At 53.9% G+C, this 23,916-nt stretch overlaps 6 protein-coding genes across 6 annotated transcripts; 2 read left to right on the top strand and 4 right to left on the bottom strand.

Moving 5' to 3' along the window:
• Positions 1 to 85: 85 nt before the first annotated feature.
• Positions 86 to 9,718, bottom strand: MYCGRDRAFT_98781 (uncharacterized protein; the record flags this gene model as incomplete). Its single annotated transcript, XM_003856570.1, has 5 exons — positions 86 to 584; positions 3,035 to 3,071; positions 3,435 to 3,506; positions 6,643 to 9,508; positions 9,614 to 9,718. 5 exons carry the CDS (start codon positions 9,716 to 9,718, stop codon positions 536 to 538), a joined length of 3,129 nt encoding a protein of 1,042 aa, XP_003856618.1.
• A 275-nt stretch (positions 9,719 to 9,993) lies between these two features.
• On the top strand, positions 9,994 to 11,305 carry MYCGRDRAFT_67079 (uncharacterized protein; the record flags this gene model as incomplete). Its single annotated transcript, XM_003857015.1, has 3 exons — positions 9,994 to 10,135; positions 10,517 to 10,762; positions 10,814 to 11,305. The coding sequence occupies 3 exons, from the start codon at positions 10,079 to 10,081 to the stop codon at positions 11,303 to 11,305; spliced, it is 795 nt and encodes a 264-aa protein (XP_003857063.1).
• A 3,473-nt stretch (positions 11,306 to 14,778) lies between these two features.
• MYCGRDRAFT_89934 (uncharacterized protein) lies at positions 14,779 to 16,691 on the bottom strand (the record flags this gene model as incomplete). The annotated part of the gene is made up of 2 exons (XM_003856569.1): positions 14,779 to 16,294; positions 16,471 to 16,691. The coding sequence occupies 2 exons, from the start codon at positions 16,689 to 16,691 to the stop codon at positions 14,779 to 14,781; spliced, it is 1,737 nt and encodes a 578-aa protein (XP_003856617.1).
• Positions 16,692 to 17,510: 819 nt separating this feature from the next.
• Positions 17,511 to 19,162, bottom strand: MYCGRDRAFT_67076 (uncharacterized protein; the record flags this gene model as incomplete). The annotated part of the gene is made up of 2 exons (XM_003856568.1): positions 17,511 to 18,938; positions 18,990 to 19,162. The coding sequence occupies 2 exons, from the start codon at positions 19,135 to 19,137 to the stop codon at positions 17,665 to 17,667; spliced, it is 1,422 nt and encodes a 473-aa protein (XP_003856616.1).
• Positions 19,163 to 19,383: 221 nt separating this feature from the next.
• HIRA2401 (histone transcription regulator HIRA, WD repeat superfamily) lies at positions 19,384 to 22,569 on the bottom strand (the record flags this gene model as incomplete). The annotated part of the gene is made up of 1 exon (XM_003856567.1): positions 19,384 to 22,569. One exon carries the CDS (start codon positions 22,567 to 22,569, stop codon positions 19,384 to 19,386), a length of 3,186 nt encoding a protein of 1,061 aa, XP_003856615.1.
• A 261-nt stretch (positions 22,570 to 22,830) lies between these two features.
• MYCGRDRAFT_67069 (uncharacterized protein) lies at positions 22,831 to 23,727 on the top strand (the record flags this gene model as incomplete). Its single annotated transcript, XM_003857016.1, has 2 exons — positions 22,831 to 23,274; positions 23,353 to 23,727. 2 exons carry the CDS (start codon positions 22,831 to 22,833, stop codon positions 23,725 to 23,727), a joined length of 819 nt encoding a protein of 272 aa, XP_003857064.1.
• Between the last annotated feature and the right edge of the window lie 189 nt (positions 23,728 to 23,916).

Below are 23,916 nucleotides of genomic sequence, written 5' to 3'. Positions count from 1 at the left end.
AATGTCTGCATTCAAGACATCGATAGCTTCGGCCAGGCCCAGATCGCCCGGCGCGGCCTCCTGAACCTTGTCGTGACTGTCCTCGGAAGAATCATCAGAGTCTGCTCGATCATCCTCCGCGAATTTCTCTGCTTCCTCGCCGAATAGGTCATCCACGAAGACGCCTCTACTCGATGGAGCTCCCACTAGTCCGAGTGAAGCGATGCTCTTCTTGCCGCCAAAGGAACTGGTCGAATTGGGAAGTGGCGGACGATGAGATTCCCCAAATAGAGGCCTTTCCTCGTCCTCATCCAATGATTTTCTGCCTGATGTCTCCGAAAACAACGACTCTCGAGTGTCGTCACCAACGATATCATCAAGCGCGAGTTGCATTTCTCTCACAGCCTTGGCTTCGTCCTGTGCCCGCTGGGCTGTTTCGCTATCAGAATCATAGCTTCTCAAGCTTGAGATGGATTGCACCATCTTGTCGTCCTCTACATCCTCGCCAAACAGTGCTCCACGGCTGCCTCCCTCATCAAGAGATCGCCTAGGTGAGTCAGAAAAGAGACTGGCATTCGATCCTGTGCGACCTGTAGCTTTGAGATCTGTGGAGGACAGGACAGCTCGTCTGAGCTCGGGGTCCTTTTGCGAAGCGCCCATTGATGGGCGCCACGCCGGACTTGGAGACGATGCGCGCTGGCGTGGACTTTCCGGCGACATCATGTCACTTCCTTTGGCTTCTGGTGCACCGAACAATGGATTGTCGTCGATCGCAAGCCATTTGTAGTACAAGTCTGATCGTTTGAACGTGTCAAAATGGATGTTCTTCATGACGTTGTACACTCTGGTCTGTGTCTGCAATACGGCGCGCCGAGCTTCGACATAGTCTCGGCCACTGGCATTATTCCCGGCCTTTAAGTAGTGCTTGACCGACTGAAGCATCCCACTCGGAGTCTGCAGCTCCGACTTCGATAAGTATTCCGAGTACATTTGCCCAATGTCCATACGATCTTGGTCGGTGGCAGCAGAAGGAGGAGGCTCGTCGAAATCACCTTCCAGAGGGCCGCGAAAACCGTCCACGACCAGGTAAAATTGGACAAGCTTCATTAGCCGTTGACGGTCCATGAACTCCATGAAATAGCTCAGACCTGCTGCATCATATATGACCTCTCTGAGAGAAGCTTTTCGCTTGCGATCTGTCGCCTGCTCATTGCGAGCAGGTGGCCGGACGGGCTGAGCAGGCGCAGGTGTCGAGTCAACACTCGAAGTAAGGCTGGTGATCTTCTGCTCGAGCAGCCGCCTGCCAGTTTCAAGTCGGCGCAAGTATGCAGCGTCCTGACCATCGAGCTGCGAGTCTCGCCTCAATTGACTCATGATTTCACTGCGGAAGCGTCGAGCCTCCGTCAGTGCAGAGACTTGTCGGATAGCACGGATGAAGCGTTCAAACTGGCGCTCGCTGTCATATGGTCGAAGTCGCGGGAATTGGGCATTCCTTGTTCCTTGAGGCGAGGCCGGCGCGTGCTGATCCAGAGCTGCGCGAACTCTTCGAACAGTCTTTCGATCGTGCAGAGCTGCCCCTCCGATGTTCACGATCAATTGATTCCAGGTGTCGGGGTCGGACAACGTCAAGATGACAGGAGCAAGGACCGCGCAGGAGACGATTTCTCGTATCAGAACAGAAACAGCCGGGCTCGACTTCATATTAGCTGGCAGGACTGCGGGTAGGATCCGTTCGATGAGACTTCGCAGATACTGCTTCGTAGCCGGAGAGACATCTGTTGATGATAGGGAAGCCACAGTGTGCAGCTTCCCATTCCTGTATTTGCCTGCTATTGCCATGCTCAACTCATCGCTCTCTGTGACATTGTTCTCCAAGCCTTTGCCCCGGACCAGTCGCTCTGCGTCGTAGAAGTCCCTGAGATGAGCCGTCACAATCGGCAGTACTCTTGATATGCCCAGCTCCACCACGTCAAGATCCGTAAGCCTGGCCGTGATCGAAAGAAGCACGGCGCGGATGCAGCGATCGATTTCATTCTGGAAGAGCAGTCGCTTGCTGATATTGCCGTACCAGCTGGTCACAAAGTCTCGAAGTATCAAATCCAACAGTTCGTCTACCGCTTTGGAGAATTGTATGGCCTCTGGGAAGATCGCTGGCCTCCGGTATTCCTCGCGATCCTTCAGCGCTGCCTTCTCCTCAATCCACGTTCCCGGCGCCACGAAAGATGGCGCAACGGGTCCATACAGCCGTCCGCCATCGTTCTGCCTGTCTCTGACTCCTTTTGACGTGCTCGTTATCACAAATCCCGCTCCGGCGATCGTGACCAGCACTCCGGCGAGGAACGCGTGCGGTAGCCAGCGGATGGCGGGAATCCAGTCGGTAAGAAGCGCCCACGCGACAAACGCGACTATGGTCGATGCAATGACATACTTGAGGTCCAAGGGCATTCTCCGTACGCACGCTGTGTCGCGCGTACTGGATGCATTCTCCGGCGATGGTGCTGCAATATGCAATCTGACCATGCGCTGGTCGCGACAAGCTTGTTCCGTCACCGCTCTAAGCCCAATCGGATGAAGGTGGCTTGTTACCGATGCGCACAGGTCAGAACAGCCTATTTGAGTATGGCGCATGCCTCTTGAAACAGATTTCGGCACGAGACCTTGAGCATTTTGTACTTGGAAATAAACTGGACTATATTGGCAGGACACGATCTCGTCGCGCCACAATGTTTTCTATGAAACGCCATTCCTGAAATCCGAAGCGTAATCGTTGAAGTTCCTCCACAGCGGCTCCTCTGGACCGCATGGAACCACAGAACTCTTCTTGACCTTCAGTCCGCCCACATGCACCTCCGGCACCGCTTGACCCATCCTTTCAGCATCCATCTTTGCAAGAATTTGCTCAATGCCAACCAGTCTCTTCAGCGTCTCCAGCATTGCTCCACCATACTCGAAGCTCAATATAATGGAACAGCGGACTGCGACTGCCGCCAGCCACTTCCTTGCCTCTTCCTCCTCGCCAATCCTACCACCATCTGCTGACCGATTCTCGTCAGACCGTGGATGGTACGGCGAGTCTGGATTAGACGATGCTCCTGCAATCAGGGTAATCCAAAGAAGAACTCCCGCCATATTACCCCAAGCATCGCTGAGATCGGTCCGAACCAGTGCGGATTTGACCAGAATGTGCCAAGCGGTCGCATTCGCTTGCCGTTGAAAGCCAGGCATCTCGGAGAGCATCGGGGCTGCTTTAGACAGCGGTACTCCGTTCGATAGTGCAAAGGCAAAAAGGACAGCGGTCAGGCGAAGGGCCTCGAAAGCGAACAAATCGCTACTGGTTCCGAAGTCATCGCATCGCGACTTCGCAGAGGGCATAGCGAAGATGTTCTTGCACAAAGACTCCACATCGAGCGCATCCTGCTGCCAGCGCTCGTCGCCCTCCACCACTTGAAGCGGACTCAGATGCGACGTTCCGCTGTTTCGAACGAAAGCAATGGTCACAAGACGCAAGGTTTCAATCAGCTTGTAAGCTGGACTGTCCATTGACAGACATCTCTTGATTGTGTAAAATCCTGAGGGCCGACAAAACAGTGGAGACTCCGGCAAGTGGCTGTCATCGGTCGGCGGTTGTGTACGATTTTGCCTAGCATAATTAATGAAGTCCGTGTGCGGAATTGATTCTCTCAAAGCATGGATCATATACATGGTGCTACAGGCTGTCAGCCTCGTGTACTGCGGACGTCGAAATCGGAGCAACGTACATGGTCGTCATGGAAGCAAGACTTCCATTCATCCCAAGTCGATGGAGACCACCGCGTTGCCGCACTAGATCATGCAGGCCACGGGCGTGCATCGCCATGGTGAAATCGGTGCATCCCATGATCTCACTGTTCAGAAGGTGCAGCACAGACACGACTGTCGTGTCTGCCAGCCTTGCAGCAGGATCGTCCAGTGCAGCATTGACCATGCCGATGATCTCTCCTCTGACCTTCATGCGTTCCAATGATCCGAATGGAGCCCGCTCATGCGGTGCTTGGAGACCGCGTTGCATAACGTCATCGTGCGATGCCGATATACAGATCGTGCTTAAGAAGGCATGTCGAGATTGAAGAATCGTCGGTATCCATCGTATGGCGATACCACGACTTCGAAAGTTCCTGCTACCTGAAGTCATAATTAGCGAATGACAATCGTATGCAGTGTTTACACTTACAGCTCCATTTCAGCCTCTCCGTATCCAACAAAGGGTCTGTGAGGGTTGGCCACGTGTTGAACGGCTGTATATTCGATCCGAGGTAAGAGCTCGGCGGCGGTGTGAGTGACAGACTATGTCGCGGCTCGTCGTCTGGAGATCTCTCCGGTGACGATTCGACTTCGACAAACCTGATCGCACGGGCAGCCTGCACCTCCTGTTGAGAAAGGCGACTATCGTTCTGCTCGATCGAAGAAGCCACCAGATCATGGCTCTCAGGGGATGATCTGGATATGTACGCACTGCCAAAGGCTAGTTGATTGGCCGTCGTCTCTCGCGAGAAGATCTGCGTAGCTGCACTTTTATTGACAGACTGTCCGACAGCGGACGGCGCTGATCGCTTGCGCTTTGTGCCTCCACTCGCGGCTCGAGTCACGCGAGAGTCCGTACTGCTGGGGTTATGTCGTTCCTTCTCCAGGTAGTCGTTCATGACATGCTTCCGATTCGCTCTCATCTGCTCGCGATCTTTCAGCTTCGCAGGATTGTCGACGACGAAGAATCGAAAGTTGGCAGAATTCTTGACGACATTAGCCCTGGCTTTAGATTGTCGTGCTCGTAAAGGATTCGCAGAAGAATCCGCCACGACTGGTCGTCCACTGTGTTGCTGGCACGGGGTTTCCGCGACAGCCAAGCTGCTCCTTCGGTCGAGTGGTGAAAGCATGTTCCGATATTCTTCTTTCAAGCAGTCCGTTGAATGTGAAGCGTGCGTCCAGAAGTGCATATATCGAATTCTCAACCCGCGCTGTCTCGATGTCTGACGGAAGCCTTGTGCGACGTATGTTTCTGAGCGTAAGAAAGCAAAATCCAATGATCGATGAAAACCTCAGGCGTATTGTGCCAGCGCTAGCTATGATATATCTCCTCAGAGAGAAGCCAGGTCCGAGACCGAAAGCGCATGGAGTGGCTCGCGTGCTGCTGTGCATCCTTCGCACAGCCGACCTTGAAAGCTCCACTCAGGGCAGATTGGAACGATCCGTATGGTGCCGCCAGATCGTGATAGCCCGAGTCCAATCACGTTATGCTTGCCGGAATGCAGTGACGAAGCGAGAGCTCACCGGTGATCGCTGTAGCCCGCGAGGTGGCTTTCGCGTGAGGTGAAGCTCCAAAAGAGCGGTGGGCGCTCAGCCGCAGTTCCGATCTTGCATGTGTACACTGCCTTGCAAGGTTGCACAACGAAGGCGGAGTAATGACCTGAGGCCACACACCTCTGCTAGCCGCAGACACTGCAGAGGAGGAACTTTGTCACATTGGCGGACTGGTGATGTATCAGTAGGACTGAAGTTCTTGCTGGTCCGCTGAGCTTTGCGTCATGGGCACAGCTTCGACACACCCCACGTCCGTTACCGGCGCGAGGCAATACAGGAAGATCCAAGTTTGGAACGACATATCGTGCAAAGCAGTAACATATTTGTTCAACAATCGTAAGATTCAAACATCATCATGGCTCCGAGCAAAGCCGAGATTGAGAGCTTCTGTGCATCTCTAGCCACGTCTGATCCATCGCCATTCTTCGATCGCGTAAGTCTCTCGGGCTATGCCAGGTTTCGGTCCGCATCAATGCATGCCTCGTTTAAGCACCGCTGACACTCGTACTCGCCGTAAGGTCAGTAAGAATGTCCAATGGACAGTACTTGGTACACAGCCCTACACCGGTTACACGGCACTAGACATCATGCTGACCGGTCTCAGGCACCCACCCAGCAGCAGGCCACTTTACCAGCCTGGAAGACTGGAAGAAAGGCGCACTCGGCGTCATCAACGACGTCCTCTCGGCACCGCTGCAGCTCAAAGTCGTCAATGTCGTAGGCGGCGGAGACGAAGACTGGGCGCTGCTCGAGCTGGAAGCCAACGCAGTGTGCAAGAACGGCATGGACTATCCCCAGCGCTATGCTTGGGTGATGCGGTTCGATAGCAGCGGAATGATTGTGCAGGTACCTTCAATGCCGTGGCCCGTTTGATGCTGTCAGCGCTGACCATTCCGAACTTAGGTTAGAGCGTATCTGGATTCAGCTCTGGTGCAAAAGGCGGTGGACTCCGACAAGTAGAAGTGTCAGATTGCGTAGAATATATCAGATCTGCTGCGGCATCTCCAGTATATGCAGCTGAACCATTTCTCTGCCGTATCTTGGCTACACCTGTACTCCGACATCAACACCGAGCTCGTGCTGTCCAATGATGAAACTCGGTAGATGAGCTTTCCACCAACGATCAATCTCTGTCTTCCGGCGTTGCAAGGTACGACTCTTCTCCATGGTCGTATGTGATTCTCTCACTCAGAGAGAAGTAGTCGTTGCCTTGGCTTGCTCGATTGCTGGGAGCTCGAGACGTAGGTGAAGCTACGCGTCCGTTAAGCCCTGTGACTACGCTCGGACGGCGTATGTCACCGGCATGTTCGCTAACTCCATTAGGCGTACCTTTGAAACCCGCTGCTGCGATAGTTGATCTCAGGATCCCGCCAGAGCCATCTATGCCGACCAGGAAGCGCGACAATTCCTTGCACAGTTCCCAATCTTGCTCATAGCCTGCCAAGCGAAGGAGCTGGGCAAATTCATGGATTTGAAATGATTCCTGTTCGAAGGCATGTAGCACCAAAAGGTACCCAGCAGCCGTATTGAGTTTGTTCAGCGCCAGGGACTGCTCAAAAAGCTCCAGAACGGGCGGTAGGTAGGAGAAGAGGGTTTGCCAGCTGCGTAGCTCGGTTTTACGGGTGCAATTGACCACAACGTCCAGATACGAATCGAAAGATGAGAGGAACGAGAGCACGGTAGGGAGTAAAGCGGTCTCTGGTGGTGATGGCGGATTGTCTACCTCGGCATCCAGTACATCGTGTAGTGTGACTTCCAATGCGTGCGAAAAGTAAGGGAGATGTTCGTAAGAGCTGGAGAGATGCAAGGCTGCAGGCGAGTTGTACTCGGTCAAGTGATGCCGCAAGAGCTGGGGTAAGAAAAGCTGCGTCCTTGGTGCATGGCGGAAGTAGCTGAAGTTGACATCTCTTCTTTGAACAAGATCGGCTTCGACTCCGAGGATTATTCCTTTGCCAACCACTGTGGACAGTGGAGCGAAGTCAAGAGGTACTGTGACGACGGGCGGGAGATCTCGTCCCAGTTCTGATGGTGCGCTGGCCAACACATCGTGGACATCAGACCATACGTTGAAGCCAGATCCGTCAAAGTACCACAGCGAATCGCGAAGGCTATGTCCAAGATGGCCAGAAATCGACAGGCCGTTAATATGCGGAGTGCTAGGGTCCTCGTTCTGAAGAGACGCGGCGATGACAGGATGATCCCGCAACAAGGTGTAGTACTCGACGTTCTGCGCAATCACGCGCATGTCATACTTCAACTCCCCTTGCTCGTTGGTGGAGGGCTGTAACAAGACCAGCTTGCCATCAACCAAGAAGAGTACCGCTGCAGTCGCGACATCTTGAGATGGATCGCCATGCTCTAGCTGATCCTCTGGTAATATCCAGCTAATCGACCGGACTCGTGGCGGAGCTCTGATGATCCCATGAAAGCCTATCTGCCCAACTTGAACCAGCTTACTAGCAGAAGCCGTCATCACCACAATATAGTGCAGCAACGTGTTGTCGTACGTATAAACCAGAAGTGAGTCAGTACCGGACATTGTGGTGGATATCGCAGGCGCTGGTAGCTTCTCAGTGTGCTGAATGTTGTTGAAGTCCAGGGACTTTTCGCGAGAGTACAGTCGAATCTCATAGCGATTGCTCGCCTCGACAGATGCAATCAGAACGTGATGATGCCAGCACATGCCACCACGGACGACAAACTCTTGCTCGAGCTGTGTGTCATCGAAGGTTCTCCATCGACCGCTCGAGACGCTGTAATGCGCGAGTCCGCGTCGACCTGCCACTGCGATGTACTTTCCGTCAGGCGACACGACCGCAGCTTTGATGGGCCATTGATGCACAAGATAATGAGCTGGAATCTGCACTGTCTGCCACATAGGCATATCCGATGGTAGAGATGTCACGTCTGCCACATCATGCCCCTTGTAGACCATTACGCTGTCGCTGGAATGTAGTAGGCCCCTCGAGATATTTGCAGGCGTGAAGCAGCCCGCCGTCGCATTGCGTGCCATGTCCAAGGTCCATATGCGATTGTCGGCGCGTGGCAGAAGGGCCAGTTCGCAGCCGCCGCCTAGCCAGAGAGCTCCCTGAATTCCTCGCAGCCATTGCTCGTCGTTGGCTTGCAATTGCGCTTGGTCTGCGCTGAATGAGCTTGCGCACAGCTTCCCATAGACTGTCCAAGTCGCCCAGCCGTGCTCATAGCCAGCAAAGAGACAGTAGCCATCCGGTGACCATGCGAGACATGTGAGCTGTCCTGTCGTAGTAGAGGCGATGTGCAAGTCGATCTTGTGCGAGAGCGGCACGTTCCCGAAGTAATCTTTGACAACGTAAGCATCTATTTGCCCATTGGCACATCCTATTGCGATCAGTGAGAATCTCGCATTGATGGCCACTTTCTTCGCGGCACCCTCGTCTGTTTCTGGCTCGCGGAAACAGAATCCTTGGAACAACGCCTTTGGGTTCTCGGGATCTGCCTTGGCCTCGCTGCGTCGTTGTACCACAAATGCTCTCCCGTCGTCCGTGATCCAGGTACTTAGACTCATCGGTCGATCATGGAGCATCTCCATTACACAAGCTTTCCGTCCAATCCATGGGATGCGACTCACAAGTTCAGTACTTGTCTGCGATGAGCCGTTGTCGGCGACCCATTTTATGCATTGCAACGCCGCTGGCTGTTGCGTCGCGACGATCAACTCATCGTCAAGCGCGATCGCTCTGCTTATCCCGGCATCAATCCGAATGACCATACGGAAACGGACATTGACCTCCCGGATCCCATCACCTTCAGCCGGAGCGAATCCAGATGCAGTCACGCTGGGTTTCCTCAAATTGCTGTAGCCGTCTGCACTGGCCTTCCGCGCATGTCTCGAGGACTCGGGCAGAACAGTCTGATATACCCGGGCAGATGGATCGGTCGCGAGAGAGTATGTGATCAGATAGCCAAGCGAGGTTTGAAGAACTATTATCAGAGCATCCGGTCTCAATAGCAGCGCAGTGGTCGGACCGTATGTCTGCATAGATTGGGGCGAACGCGTAACAGTAGCGAGGGCCACAGTTGGCTTGGTTTGCCAGACGGTCAATGATGATCGTGTGATTGTGACGAATACACTTCCACCTCGCGAGATTTTGATATCCAATATTTCGTGCTCCCCTCTCTTTGCATCCACGACTCCTCTCGCACTCATATGCTTGGTCTTGCCATCTTTCACATTGTGATCGGAGGCATTCGTGCCATTGGCCTTCAGCTCGGCCGTATCGTTCTGCCCATCGTCCTTGGGTTGGATGGGAGAGGCGGACACATCGTCGTCATCGTCCAGCCCGTCTTCAGATTGTGTCACGATCGTTCCCGGGAAGGCATGCTTCGACAGGGCGTAGACATTCGGCGCCCCGATCGGCCAGTACATGGCAGGATCAAAAAAGCTGTAGGTGGCGCATTTGGCACCTTCATCGTCCTTCGTCAGCGAACCAAAGCCATCTGTTCCAGAACGGCGTTGGAAGGCGGCCGTGAATGTGAAGGAATTGAGGTTGAAGCAATTGATAATTGTCGAGTTGAGCCCGGGAAGGCGCCTGTTCTGAGGATGATGCGCTCGGCCCGTACCGAGTCTGGGCTCCGCTGGTAGTGCCTTAGCCTTGTGAACATCTTCGAACTCAAGAACTACATCCTCACCTGAGCGCACGAAATCGACCACGACCTTTGCAAATAACCCCGTCGCGACGAGAGAAGAACACCGCAACGACTCCGGAGACTGCCGCACAACGACACCATGGACGACTTCGCGAGCGACACCGATAGCGATTACACAAGTTACTGGCGAGACTGGGTGAGTACTTCTTCTGTTTGCCGTTGGCCTAGAAGAATGCACTTTGGTCTCGGAGCATCTGGAGCCCTCTGCATCTCACAAAAGATCTGCATCATCATCGCGACACATTCCAGGAAAGCATTTGACGCTCCGTCGTGACTTCTGTACCACGGCTGAGCCCTATACTATCGCCATGGCATCACTTCGCCGGAGAGGTCTTCATGATCTAATTGGTATGCCGGGGGAGCACATCCCATCGCTCGATGCCACTAACTGTAGCGATGGTGACGACAAAGTCCACGATTCCAGAGATGCCACTCCCTACGCCAACGTGCCTTTGATTGATCAAGTCTGCCACAGGATGTGGACAGTTCCTGTACGCAGCGCTAATACATGCAACAGTTCATATCATCACGGGGCAATGAGTACTTCTGCGAGATCGACGAAGACTACCTGACGGATCGCTTCAATCTGACTGGACTAAATACGGAAGTCCAGTACTATCAATATGCCCTCGACTTGGTCACCGATGTCTTCGATATGGAAGTGGACGACGACATGCGAGAACAAATAGAGAAGAGCGCCAGGCATCTTTACGGACTTGTACATGCTCGTTATGTGGTGACGACTAGAGGGCTCGCCAAGATGGTCAGTTTATTAATGTCCTCAAATCTGGCAACTTGACTAACACTGGTCCAGATGGAGAAGTACAAACAAGGCGTCTTCGGCAAATGTCCGCGAGTGATCTGCGAATCCCAACATCTCCTCCCAATGGGCCAACACGACGTACCCAACACCTCGCACGTGAAACTCTACTGTGCCAAATGTGAGGACATATACAATCCCAAATCTTCCCGCCACAACTCAATCGACGGCGCCTACTTCGGCACCAGTTTCCACAACATTCTCTTTCAAGTCTACCCGGCGCTGCAACCGCAGAAGACACAGCGTCGATACGAGCCGCGGATCTACGGCTTTCGCGTCCATGCCAGCGCGGCGCTGATGAGGTGGCAGGAGGAGAGGAGAGAGGAGATGAAGGATCGTCTGAGGGCGAGAGCAATTGAGACAGGGTTTGAGGATGAGGATGAGGGCGAGGAGGAGATTGAGAGTGAGGAGGATGAGGTCGATGAGGAGCAGGATGGGATCGATGATATGTTTGAGGGCAACGCGCGGATGCAGGCGGTGCAATGATTGTCCATGGGTGAGGAGCCAATCTTATTAGAAGAAGTATGCGCTTGTGGAAAGCCTCCCTCGACGGAATGAAGCGGAGTTACCAGACGGCGTGGACGGCAATGTCGGATTACGCTTCAGCGAGAGTGGTGTCACGACGTTGGCCAAAAGAATGAGTGCTTTGCGCTGGGAGCCACGCAATCGATCTACGAGTACGACGCCCTTCATGGTGAGACGATTCCGCGTGTGAGGTTAACCATGAGTACGACGAGAAGGAGAGAGACCCGATGCCGAGCGTACCAGAGACGCTCACAGCGCTCCGTTGTGTCTGGCAACCCACCGTTCGAGCATCGCCATCATTCCACGGCTTTGTTCGCCGCTGTTGTGTAACCACGATCCTTCCGCAGGTTGCATTTGGGTGCGCTATCGCTTCGTTCGTACGGCCCTGCGTCGCATTCCACCCTTTCCAAGGCGGCTATCCTCACCGGTCGAGGCTCTGCCATGGTAGCCAGGACATAACATATCAGCCAGAGCCGCGAAAAATCCAGCCAACTCCACCCTTCATTGACTTTATCGGCTTCTCGACCTCAGCAACTCAGTTCTCAAGATTCTACACCATCGACGGTCTAGCCAGACATGAAGCTCCAAATCTTCACCCTCTCAGCGATGCTCGTCGGTCTCATTCATGCCGCCGGCGTCAAATTCGGCAGCGATTGCATCGGCAACGACAAGAACGATCGTGGGTGTGAGGAGAATGGCGGTCATGTCGTAAGTAGCGTCGCGATCTTGAGAAAAAGATCGTTCCTCGCCCGGAACAAGCACACCGTCCTGTCCAACGATCTAATAAGCAAAGTCCAGATGCTATGTCAGAAGCTCTGCATGGCTCCCGGGAAGGGTGGACAGACCGTCTGCTCGACGACTTGGCGTTACGGAAATAACTGCCCGCCGGAGGGAAAGCATTGCGTCAAGGGTTACTGCATCAAGAACTGAGGGTTGCGAGTGGGAGTTATTTGCAGTTGGAGCAGAGACTTCAGCACAATGAAACGAGGCACAACGAGGCAGAGATGTCGGACATATCAGCGGTGACACAGAAATATTGGGCAGTATCGTCAATTGAGTCTCGCTCTACCGGTTCATCTCCAGTATTTGACACGGTATCTGACAGCAGCTCAAGTGTTGACTTTGACCAACGAGATATTGAGAAACCAGGCGCGATGTAGACCCGACGAACAAACACCGCCTCCCAGTCCCACACCGACGCATCCACACAATGTTCCACCGCCAGAACGCGCTTCATTAAGTGGGTCAAGATCGACGTCTCCAACCACAAGATCGTCTCGCCAGTCCAAGAGTCTAGTTGGCGACACAGGTACCCTCGACGCAATGTTTGTTCTGCGGCGGACAGTTGACGTCCTTTTGCCAAGTCCAGGGGCAGTTGGGATCTTGGGTGTCGGCCTGCTTGCAGAGCATCTAGACATGTCTCGTCAGGAATTGAAGCTGGATGGAAAAGTGGAGCATCCTCCATGAAGTAAGACAAGTATTGGGAGGATCCGGGAAGACTTACTACGTGACCTCCATTGTATTCGCAGTCCGGTTTCGTGTCGGCGCTGGTACAGGTGCTGTCGGGCACGACGCCCACGGCGAAGGCGGGTGTGATGAGACCGCCGAGTGCGGCGAGGGCGAGGATTTGGAACTTCATTGTCTTGATGAGATTGGTAGCTGAAGTTCAGTGGCCGAAGTTGCGCTGGTGGCTTGAAGTTTTGTGAAGCTGAGGTGATGTGTCTTGGTCTGCAAGGAAAGTTGTGAGGACTCCGCTTACTATATGTCTTCTGGAATCAGCACGTTACGTCAACTTGCCGGTGAGCTGGTCCTGGCCAGGCTCGAGCGAAGATGGGTTGTGCGCACTGTCCAAGCACCGCGAAGCTTGCGTGTAGGGATCATGGCTGTTCGAGAACCACAGATAGACCGAAGTAATGAGAAAGGATAATCAACAACATGAGCATGGACATGCGGACCACTTTCATCTGGAAGATTGTAAGTCGTCCGAGCATGACTGCTGGTTCAGGAGAATCGATGGGATGTAATATTGGGTCCCAAATATTAGGCATGGTGCGGAGGCGTCGGGGAGGCACAACAGCTGCAGGGAGACGACCAACTGTGGTCAACCATGCGCAACTTGAGCCATGCGCAACTCGCTCGTTGGAAGCAGCATGCCGGATGCAATGCCACTTGTAACATGGCGAACAAGATCGGCCATGGACCATTGGCTGAAGGGCGATGCACCATTCCTCGTGCCAAGGCCAAAGCTGGAGAACGTGCGACGCCTCTGTCAAGGGACTGCATGGTTTCTGTATTTTTTGCGACCAAGATTCGCAGCCGCAAAGGTCCGCGGAGGGGATCTTGAGTCTTGAAGAATCTTGAAGAATGCTCATGACCTTCAAATAGGTGATGGCGGATGAGGCTCTCGAAGGATGATCCTAGTCTCTTCCTCTGGCATCCGGTTTCGATCGAAGGCTGTTGCGCGGATGTAGTTTGAATTCGAGCGACATGCGCCATTCTCCGGAATTGCTGGTTCGTCGAGCACAATATCTTGGCAGTTGCACCAGCATATGATCTGGCCCTGTTCGTGACGCCCATATCCCGCCGTACGATCCACGGTCGCATTCTGACCCTCCTGAACTTCGACGTTGCCCTCGCCGAAAGGAACGACCCAAAAAGCTGATCGATTCAAGCTTCGCGGTCTTCGATATCTACAACTGCAGCTGAACGAATCTGTCTCTCCCATGCCGTCAACCTCGTGCTTTTCAAAGTCCACGAGGCACGTCTGCATGTCCGCTCTGTATGTTCAATAACTGTACATGGTTTTTTACGAATTCTGTCGTAAGTATTCCAATCAGCAATCTCTCTGCTGATTCTTCCGCTTCACGCCCCGTTCATCGGTACGTCGACCTCTTTGCTTGAGGTCCTGCCTCGTTCAAACGCAGTAATTTCGGCACAACTTGTATGGTCCGAAGCAGTTCAAGTGGCTGACCATTGTCAACCAATTCCAAGGAGTTTGGCGATTGGCCGTATCACCACTGACACGATTCCAGGGGTGTACCGAGATACTGAGATTTTCCTCCATGTGCCAGCTCCTCAGATCAGTCCAGGATACACACGGACTTGCCATTGATGTCGTGGTCTCCGGCGGTTCCTTGCTGTTGTTCCTTGAACACGCTGTTAAGTTGAGGCCTCGCGAGGTGCCATTGTATCTCCTCGGCCTTCGTGACCCCAAGCTGGTCTGATTCCATGCTTGAGTGAGTCGTGAAAGGGTGATAATATGCTAGATGCATGAGCGAAGCCTCCGAGTGCTGTAGAGATGATGTCAAGCTTCTTGCTCTCCTCGAAGGTCACGGGTAACATCTGAATGCCATGTATCCTGGGGACAAAGCAGATGTCCGTTCACTTCATCGCCTCATGTGTCCCAATTCTGCTGACCCAGTCCGGTGTCGTAATCAGAACTGCTGCAATTGCGGTCCCAAAAGCATGAAGTTCTCAGTGAATGTGTCTCCGGAGGCAGCCCAGTCGAGCTCCTCCACAAAGACAGCCCATTCGCCGTCGAGACCGTTAGGACGGAGATTAAGATGCATAAGCACTTTGTTCTCGGGCAGATGAAGATTTGAGCCGCCGAAGCTGGCACTGTGAATACGCTTCCACTCGGGAATGTCCTCGCAAGTGGCGATTTGTTTGCCGCAGTCCGCTTCTTCGAATGCAACGCAGACTTCCGCCGTGCGCAACGAAGTTGTGACGTGGCGGATGCCCTCCTTTGACGGTAATTTGCCGAGATGTGCCAGTGCCTGGTGCCGTAACCTCCCGTCTCTGCAGTGCGTTGCAATGAAGAAGAGAGGTTGCACTAAACCTTCGTCGAGACTCACAGCGAAGAAGCGCTTGTCGGCGTTGTCGCTACTCATGATGTAGGAGCAGATGGTAAGAATGTCCTCGAAGTCCGAGAGGAAAAGGTCGAATCTGCAAGCTTCGGCATAAAGACATGTCGATGATAGAATTCGGTTCATCTTGACACGACTGCGCAGCATACCGAGCCCAAGCTGCTCACGTGTGGAGAATTTGGCGGACGGCTTATGCATGTACTCCCATAGGAGACGATCGAAGTCCAGGAATGTTGCTTCCAGCTCCTGTGCTTTGGCGATGTGTTCCAGAGCAATATCGCCCACGCTTTGAAATCTGTGGTGGTCCGCGATGGTCCGCATGAAATGGTAGAGTCGGCTCGACCAGGTATTGACGAGATCGCGAGCCTGCGTGAGGTCATGGAAGGAGGAAGGCAGGATGTCATCTGCTGCACTGAAAAAGGAGAGACCAGGTATGCGACTGCCGAGATACATGGTTCCTTGCAAGTCCATCCGCATGATTGCTCGAACCAGGCTGGGATTGACTTTCCGAGCATCAAGGGTGCCGTTCTTGGAATTGAGAAGCTGTATTGCATTCTCGACATGCATCAAGCATGGAACAAATGCCTCTCGTAAAGCCTCGAAGTGGATGCATATCAGAGCGCACACGAGCACAACGTCCATGGATGCATTGCCACCCTGCATTAGCGCCTGCATTGCACTGAGTGTCTTGGCGTACTGCTGAGTAGGGTAGCTGGCCTTCACCAGACTGTCGTTGACGTTTCCGTTGCCAACATCCGACAAGTGCTCGTGGAGGGATCCCAGGGCATTCACGGCATGTCTCACGGCAGGCTCGCTATGGCTCAATTGCAGCACGATTCGATCCCAGACAGAGTCCTGGAAGTAGCCTGACACGGTCGGTGCAGTCTTTGCTCGGAAGAAGTCGAAGGTCCTCCGTTCAAACGCATCTGCGGAGACTCCCGAGACGAGTGCCATGGACAGAGATTCGGTGCCTTTGGGCTGCTGCTTCTGCTCGACCAGGTTCGTGTAGCCATCGCATTTGCGGCCGGTGGTGGTGCATCGTTTACAGTAAGGCTTTCCTTCGTCGCACTTGACCCTCCGGATTCTAAACCAAGGAGATTGTGGTCAGTCCAGTAGATCATCAAACAAGACGATGTGTTTGAGGAGATGCCGGCTGACAGTATTGCTGACGTGTGTAGATGGAGGTTGATCTGATAAGCAGGGAAGGGTGGTGCAGTTGAAACCAAATGCATGGGAGTGAATAACCGCCGCTGCACGTACTTGCATGTGATGCAGCCTGTCCGTGTTTTGGGCGCATATCGCCGCTGTTGACCGGGTCGACGCTCGATGCGTGCGAGTTGCTTGTTGCTATTGCCGATGGAGCCGGTGGCATCGGAGGTGGGAGATGTGCTGGTGCTTTGATTGCTGTCGTCGCTAGTGCCGCTGGTATTTGATCCGGCGCGCGGGCGATCAACCACGACCGTCGTGCTTCCGGCGAGCATGGCGAATATCCATTGATCTATTAGTGTATCCGATGGCTGTCTGCTGGCTTGCTGGGTAGGGTGCGAGCGCACGAATACGCGGCTGAAGGTGAGAGAGATTCAAGGTGCGCTATACGTGCACGAATGGACGAACCAAGGCTGCTGAACACTCGACGCCGGTGTGCGAGGGGCCCGCGCTACCGGATCTTTGGACGTCTTCGGATGCGGAGAGTGGATACCGCGGTTTTCTGCCGGCCCTAAAGGCTAGTTCTAAGGTAGGGTAGGAAGCAACGATCACAGACGAGAAACGGTCCGGGGATTCCAAGCTGAAGAAGATGTCGACCACGCAAAATACTCGCAACCTACATCTGGACTTCATATCTACGGTAGTCTTGTTCGGGCCGAGCCAAGGCAAGTAAATTGGACGAGTTCCTCCGATGCAGACCTCCTTTGTGCCGGAAGCCTTTCAACTCGCCTGGTTTCAGTCAAAGACTACATAGGTATGATTGCACCTAATTGATCGAGCCACCATAAATTTTATGCACGTTCTGGCCGGTCTGGTCCCTTGGCGGGGACGTCGGAATCACATGTCAGACTCGCAAACCTAAAATCCGCAAAGCCTCGGTGATCTGTCGATCACCCATGTCGGCAGATGCGTCGAAAAGGGATCCGGCTCGTCAGTAATACGAAGTAATATACAAGAAGTATGCTGTACAACCATTATTCCTATTACATGTTGATCCGGAAGATGGCCAACTCATGGTCGTCTTGAGCCGAAAATTCAGGGCTCAAGGACATGGCGGAATGGGTCTGGGAGCCATTCGCTGACTCGATCCGTGTGTGTCACGCCGGACTGATGAGCCGAATTGCTCGAGCCAGGAGGTTCGATTCGACCTTCCCTTTCATTCTGCAGATCAGCACGCCCTCCATGGTCGTTATTCGCTGGAGCTGAGATGATTCTTTTAACCCGCACGCGGCACACGCGAGGCGCCCCTCACTCCTCTTCTGTCTTCGTTATCGGTTCGGTACCTGCCTGGATCCTCTTCGCTCTGCCTTCATCCTCGGATGTGAGCTGAAATGATCGCATCCGACTGATAATGCGTTCGTCAAAGGCCATCGGCTCGATGATGACGCTTTCTTCGTGCTCCTTGCGCGGCTGATATGCTGTCTTCCACCAGTCTCGCTCTTCAAAATCCAGGACGGCCTTCTGCTCGGGGACTTCTCTCGGCGTGTCAGAAGCGCTGTCCTCGTCAGCCTCTGCGACGGTTCCATACGGTCGATGCGAAGCGAGGATCGCGGTTGCGACTTGCCGCCCAATGTCGTCGGCAAGCCTTCGTCGAGTCAGAAATCGGTACATTCGAATTGGTGTGTTCCTGATTCCAAGGAGATGTGGCATTCGCACACCCATGCTGGGCCCGATGATCTCTGGCGTTGATGGAGCCAGGGTAGCATTTTGGTATTGCTCAGGAAGGATAGGAGATGGTGGGAAGCGTCTCTTGGGCTTCTCCGCCTCTTCCTTTTTCTTCTTCTCTTCTTCCTTCTTCTGTTCCTCGGTCGGCTTCGTATCTCCCGGTTGCGCCTCTGTGCCAGGAGCTCCAGTCGACGACTTTCCGTGCTCTTCCGGGAGCATTTCGGACAACTTGTTGACCGCTGCTCCACTTGCTGCAGATTCCGTGGGAGCGATCGCTGCTGCAGATTTATCCGCAGCTGTAGATTCCGTCTCTGGCTCTTTGGGTAGATCCGCCGGGCCTAGATATCCCTCATGTAGACCTCTGATGTACTCTTTCCATGTATGCCTTCCAATGACAATATCACCACCGACTCCATCCCACGTTTTGCTGCCGTTCTTCTCGCGAATTGACTCGATCGTGAGCTCTCCATCATCCTCCACTGGCTCGCCTTCTCCCCTTCTCTTCCTCATCTTCCTTATTTTGGTTGCAGTCTTATGCCTTACGTCACCCTCCTTTCGTCCCTCGACCACGTCCCAATCCATAGCTGCTGCCACCAACACTGGCTTGATGTACGCGTGAAAGTGCTCTCTCGCACTACGAAGGCCATCTCCAGGCGGCGCGGATAGGTAAATTGTGACTTTACGTGGTGCAGTGTGCGGGTCTAGAGGTTCGTCGGCAATGGGAGCGACCAGATCGCACCACTTCTGGCGTAGTCGCTTCGTCTGCCATTTATCGTAGATGACGCTGCCCGCAAAGGATCCCGTAACCGTCCAGAAGATCATCCAGTTTCGCGATGGGAGTCGTATCCTCGGAAGACCTGTTAAAGAATCAGTACAGGAGCGACCAACCCATCATGAATTGTCTTTACCCATTGCCTTGAATGCTGGATTCTGCTCCGGGATTGGTTTCTTCGTCGCCGTGGACGAAGCACTACTGCTCCCAGCATCGACTTTCGGAGCACCAGAGCTGGCACCCGCTGCATTCTCAGCAGCAGGCGTGCTCGGTTTGTCGGACATCGTGGAGTTGATATTGCGAGGTTGAAGTGTTCATCAGACCCAACGCCAAAAAGTTTCTGGGTCGGATGTCGGAGGACGCGCCAAAGACCTCCGAGCTTCACACATGGGAGGCACGTGATCCAAATGAGACATCAGTGAGAGAGCACGAGAGATCTTTTTGTCGATACACTATAGACTCGCAAGCTGGGGTATTCTGTCTCGTCATACTACAAGACCGGAATTTTGAAACTCATCGTATGCAAACCTTTACCCATCCGTGATCATGGCCTCATCCCCATTGACGCCTTTTGCCGCATCCAGTACTTCAAGATATCGCGCATATGGTACGGTGAGTCGTTGCAAGTCTCGGTGCTTGCCCAAGACCATGACGACTTCTCGAAGTAACTCGATTCGCTTCCAGCCAACAATCTCCTCATCGTTCTCATCCTTTCCACTCCACTCAACCCCTGCATCAGCATCGCCATCCTCAAAGACTCGGCCCACTAGGCCTCTGAGCAGTTCTTCGACTTTCCCTCGCAGACTTTCAGCGCCAATGCGTTTTGCATACACGATGAGATATACACGGAATTCATCCTTTGATGCGAGTGTCTGAGCAGCCGCCAGCCGGTTCTCAAGATGTGCTACTGAGACGGCTGATTCGAAGCCCTCGAAGCCCTCAGCAGAGAGGAGCTGTTTGACGAGGCGTTGAAGGAAGAATGCGCGACCCTTTACCAGAGCTTGTGAAGTAGTGTTCCGTTCGAGAAGTGGGATGATGCCGGCCGAGATGTTCTCAGGGTTGATTTCGTCTAGGAATGAAGGACCATCGGTGGATTTGGACCCAGCTCCTTGCTTAGCAGCGCTGGCCACTGCCGAGACGCTGGTATCGGTCGTATTCCAATACTGCGAGCCAACCGCCCACCAGGCTTCGCTCAATCGCTGCCAGGTAAGCATATCGGGGTTGTACGAGAAGCCATCACCGTTACTCATCGCAACGACAAGTCGGCCTTGGCTGTTCAGGCGGGCAAACATGAGGCTAGGGCCTGCTGTCAGGTGTCCCTGCTGTGTTTGCGAGGAAATGTCCAGTACAGGCGCAATATGGAAGGGTGGGTGAGCGACTGCTCTGTTTTTGATGTTCCAAATATAGCACTGGCCAACAGCCGTTATTGCTGAGAGCCACCAACCTCGACTGTCAAGTATGACGGGTTGAGCTTCCAATATGAGAGGATTCAGAAGTCTTCGACCGGCTGGAGTCCACAGATGAAGCGATCCGTCCTCACAAGATGCAGCCCAGAAATTTCGATTTCCCGTCACAAGTAATACAGCTCTGGGAATGAAATCCTGCCATAGCGTCTGGCCTCGTTTTGATAATGTAATTCGTGTCGGCTCCCGGTCCTGTGGTCGTCCCGTTCGAGATGGTCCCATGGCATTGCGTGCTTCGAAAACAAGAGCTGAGTCGTCTTCATCGTTAGCATTCGTTTGCGGTTCGGCGCCGTCCGCGGGGTTCTTGTTGGGATCGAGTGGTCGTGTGATGACACCGCGCACCATGGGCACTGCCAGCCTCACCTGGCTGACTGTCATGCTAGGATTGACAATGGCTGGTCTCAAGACATCAGGAATTTCGGCCGGGCGTTTGGCAGCCGTGGCGGCTGTAGCAGGTGCTAGACCAGCGTCGGTATTGTGCATGATTGGTGTGGCGCCGTTCTGTTGCACTGCGTGGACACGCTTTTCGTGTGCCCTCTCCTCACCATCGGCGTCGGTCATCTCTGCGTACTTCCGCTTGTTGCCCATCAAGAGACTGGCGAGCCCGCCCTTCGGAAGTCCGTCATATGGTTTGCTGAGATCCAGGATCTTCGCTGGCTCATCGTTCACAGCGCCTTGTCTGACGGCCGCTTGCATTTGCGGACGAGGCAAATTCGCTTCTCCTTGATTTGAGGATGAAAGCAGTAGTGGCGCGACACGCTTCTTTCCATCTTTGGTAATGGTGACCCGTTGCTTGAGTTTGTCAACCCTCTCGACTTGTGGATCTTTTGGAGGAGCTGATGCAGGTGTGGTACCATTCGCGCCTTCCTCCGAGACCACGCCATTGGTCACTCCTCCGTCAACGCTGTCTTTCATCTGAGTATCGCCATTGACAAGTGTCCCAGCGTGTGCTTGAGCGTCACCCATCAGCTCTCCCATGCGCCCTTCCACGCCCTTCAGCTCACCAGCCTTACTACCTTCCTCTAGACGCAGAGCGTCTGTATTTTCGACAATACCAACTCTTCTTCCTGCACCATATTTCGCTAGCGCTTTGTCATAGTCGCCGCTGGGTGCCGGGTATCCTAGCTCCCCCTTTTCGAACACAAGTGCTGCGATCATGCCGTCCAGAGAAGTCAGGTACAAAGTCTCGCCATCAGGACCCCATGCCAAATCGGTGATCGACTTGTGGCTCAGCTCAGTCGTGGTAACAAACGGCCGCGGGAAACTAGTGTTCCATACACTTAATGTCTTGTCTTGCCCAGCGCATGCAATGACAGTGACTGCTCCAGGCGAGACGTAGTCCTTAGGATATGGCAGTGGAGGGGGAGGTTCTCGGCAGAACAGTCTTGGTGAAAATGCGCAGACTTCCACGGGTCCTTCGTGTCCGATGAGATTGATCTCGCTGTCCCAGCTACCTCTGTTAATGATAGCCACGGAGCTCACCGGACCATTAACAGCGTTCGCGGCCGCGATGTGCGCACCCTCTGGACTCCACGAGCAGCGACGAAAGTAGGTCGTCAATGGTGATGCACTGAAGGGCGCTGTCACTGTCGTCTCCAGTGTGAAATTGCTCGACTGATCGTAGGCGGTTGCATTTGGCGGCGGAGAGGTGAACCGGTAGATCTTGATACTGCGATCATCGCTCGCAGTTGCAAAGTACTTGTTCGCAGGGTCAAATGTTATGCCTTTGACGTGCGACTGGTGCTGTCCAAGCGTCTTAAGTTTTTCGAACGTTGTCCCTGACCACACCACGACCTTGCTATCCAGTCCCACCGATACCAAAATGGAGCTATCGCAGCTCCAGCCCAAATCTTGCACATCGTTGTCGTGTCCGATCAACCTCCGGAAAATGCGCCAATTCTCTGCTGGTGGAGCTTCCTTACTGCCAAACGTGGCATGCTGCGGCGCTCCGGGATCCAGTGTGTAGACACATACTATTTTGTCGTCCGCGCCGGATGCGAGATATTTGCCATTTGGACTGAAGCGCACCGAGTGCACAGTCCCAGAGTGGTAGGAGAGGGAAGCCAGCTGTCGAGGCTTGGTGTAGGATGGATCGGATGCGTTCAGGATGGCGTCCGTCGACCATATTCGTACGTGCCCATCGCCGGCCGCTGTCGCCAATCGTGTCCCATCGGGAGAGACATGACAACTGTAGACTTCATGGTCTTTCTTCTCTCCGCCATGAATCAGCCACGATGGCTTGGTGAAGCGCATCGTAGGCGCAGGCGCATATTCTGTGCACCAGTATCGCGAGTGTCTCCCTCCAGAGCGCTGGTATGCAATCTGGTCACTTGCGCGTGTTGTCGAGTCGATCCGCAAGAATAGAGACGAGATAAATAAGAAACAAGACCACTTTACGCGAGCTGGAGGACGCGAAGTGCTAAGGTAGCTCGAAAGAGCTTGGCTCGAGCGTTCGAGCCTGGACCGTCTTCTTTCACACTTCACTTTCCCACCTCTGGATGCAGATCACCAAAAATGTCGGAATACTGGAAGTCGACGCCCTCGTATTGGTGCAAGTTCTGCAGCCAGTATGTCCGCGATTCACCACTGGAACGAAAGAATCACGAAGCCAGCGGGAAGCACCAGAACAACATCCAGCGAAATCTACGAGAGCTGCACAAAGGTCGAGAGCGAGAGGAGAGGGACAAGCAACGCGCGAAAGATGAAGTTGCACGACTCAATGGGTTGGTGGGCGACAAGTCAGGCAGCAATAAAAGCACCATACAACCTCCAAGTCGGCCTGTCCAGGCACAACCTGCAGCGACGCCATCGAGCCTCGCTGCGCAGAGAAAAGCGCATGCAGAACAACTAGCGGCCATGGGCATCGATCTGCCTGAAGAACTGAAGAAAGAAGTCACGGGTGTAGGCAACTATCACGTCGTGGCCGAGCGAGTAGTCGGCCCGGCAGAAGGCGGCGCCGTCAGCGGACACCGATCGTTGGCGGAGATCTTGGCCGATGCGAAGCGAGGCGATGTGGAAAAGCCACAGAACGTCGAGTCGGAAGACGAAGGTGAGAGCATATCTCGACGGGCATACAAGAGGAAGGCGGAGGAGGTCGAAGGAGCTCGCGATGAGGAAGCCGCTCCGAAGAGGCAAGCTTGGGGAAGCAACATCAAAAGCTATCCTGGGAAGACGGAAGCTGTCGACGATGGGACCGATCTCGATGCTCTGCTCAACGGTGTTGCTAAGAAGAAAGAACCCGAGGCCAAGAAGGAGAAGACCGAGGAGGGCGGCGACGTCAAGCAAGAAGAGGAGATTGAGACAACGAAGCCGCTCAGCGAGATTCCGGACGTCAGTAGCATCAAGCCCGAAGTCGACGCTGGTTCTTCTGCGCCTACGATCATGTTCAAGAAACGGAAAGGCAAGAAGTGAGCCCGGCAAATCACTCTTGAGTGTCTCTACTATCCATCGCACTGGACCACTGCCTGGCCGCCGCTATGCGCTTCCGCATGGCTCACGAATGCTAAGATGATCTCAATACCTCGTGCTTGGCTCAATACACGCAGGCTGACTTGACCATAGCGGCTGCGATACGTCTCCGGGACGACCTCTTTGAGACAG

This window comes from Zymoseptoria tritici, chromosome 1 (genome assembly GCF_000219625.1).
Source record: "Zymoseptoria tritici IPO323 chromosome 1, whole genome shotgun sequence".
NCBI classification, from domain to species: domain Eukaryota; kingdom Fungi; phylum Ascomycota; class Dothideomycetes; order Mycosphaerellales; family Mycosphaerellaceae; genus Zymoseptoria; species Zymoseptoria tritici.
The sequence above is the reverse complement of the archived record's forward strand: the minus strand, read 5'-3'. Positions and strand labels throughout refer to the sequence as shown.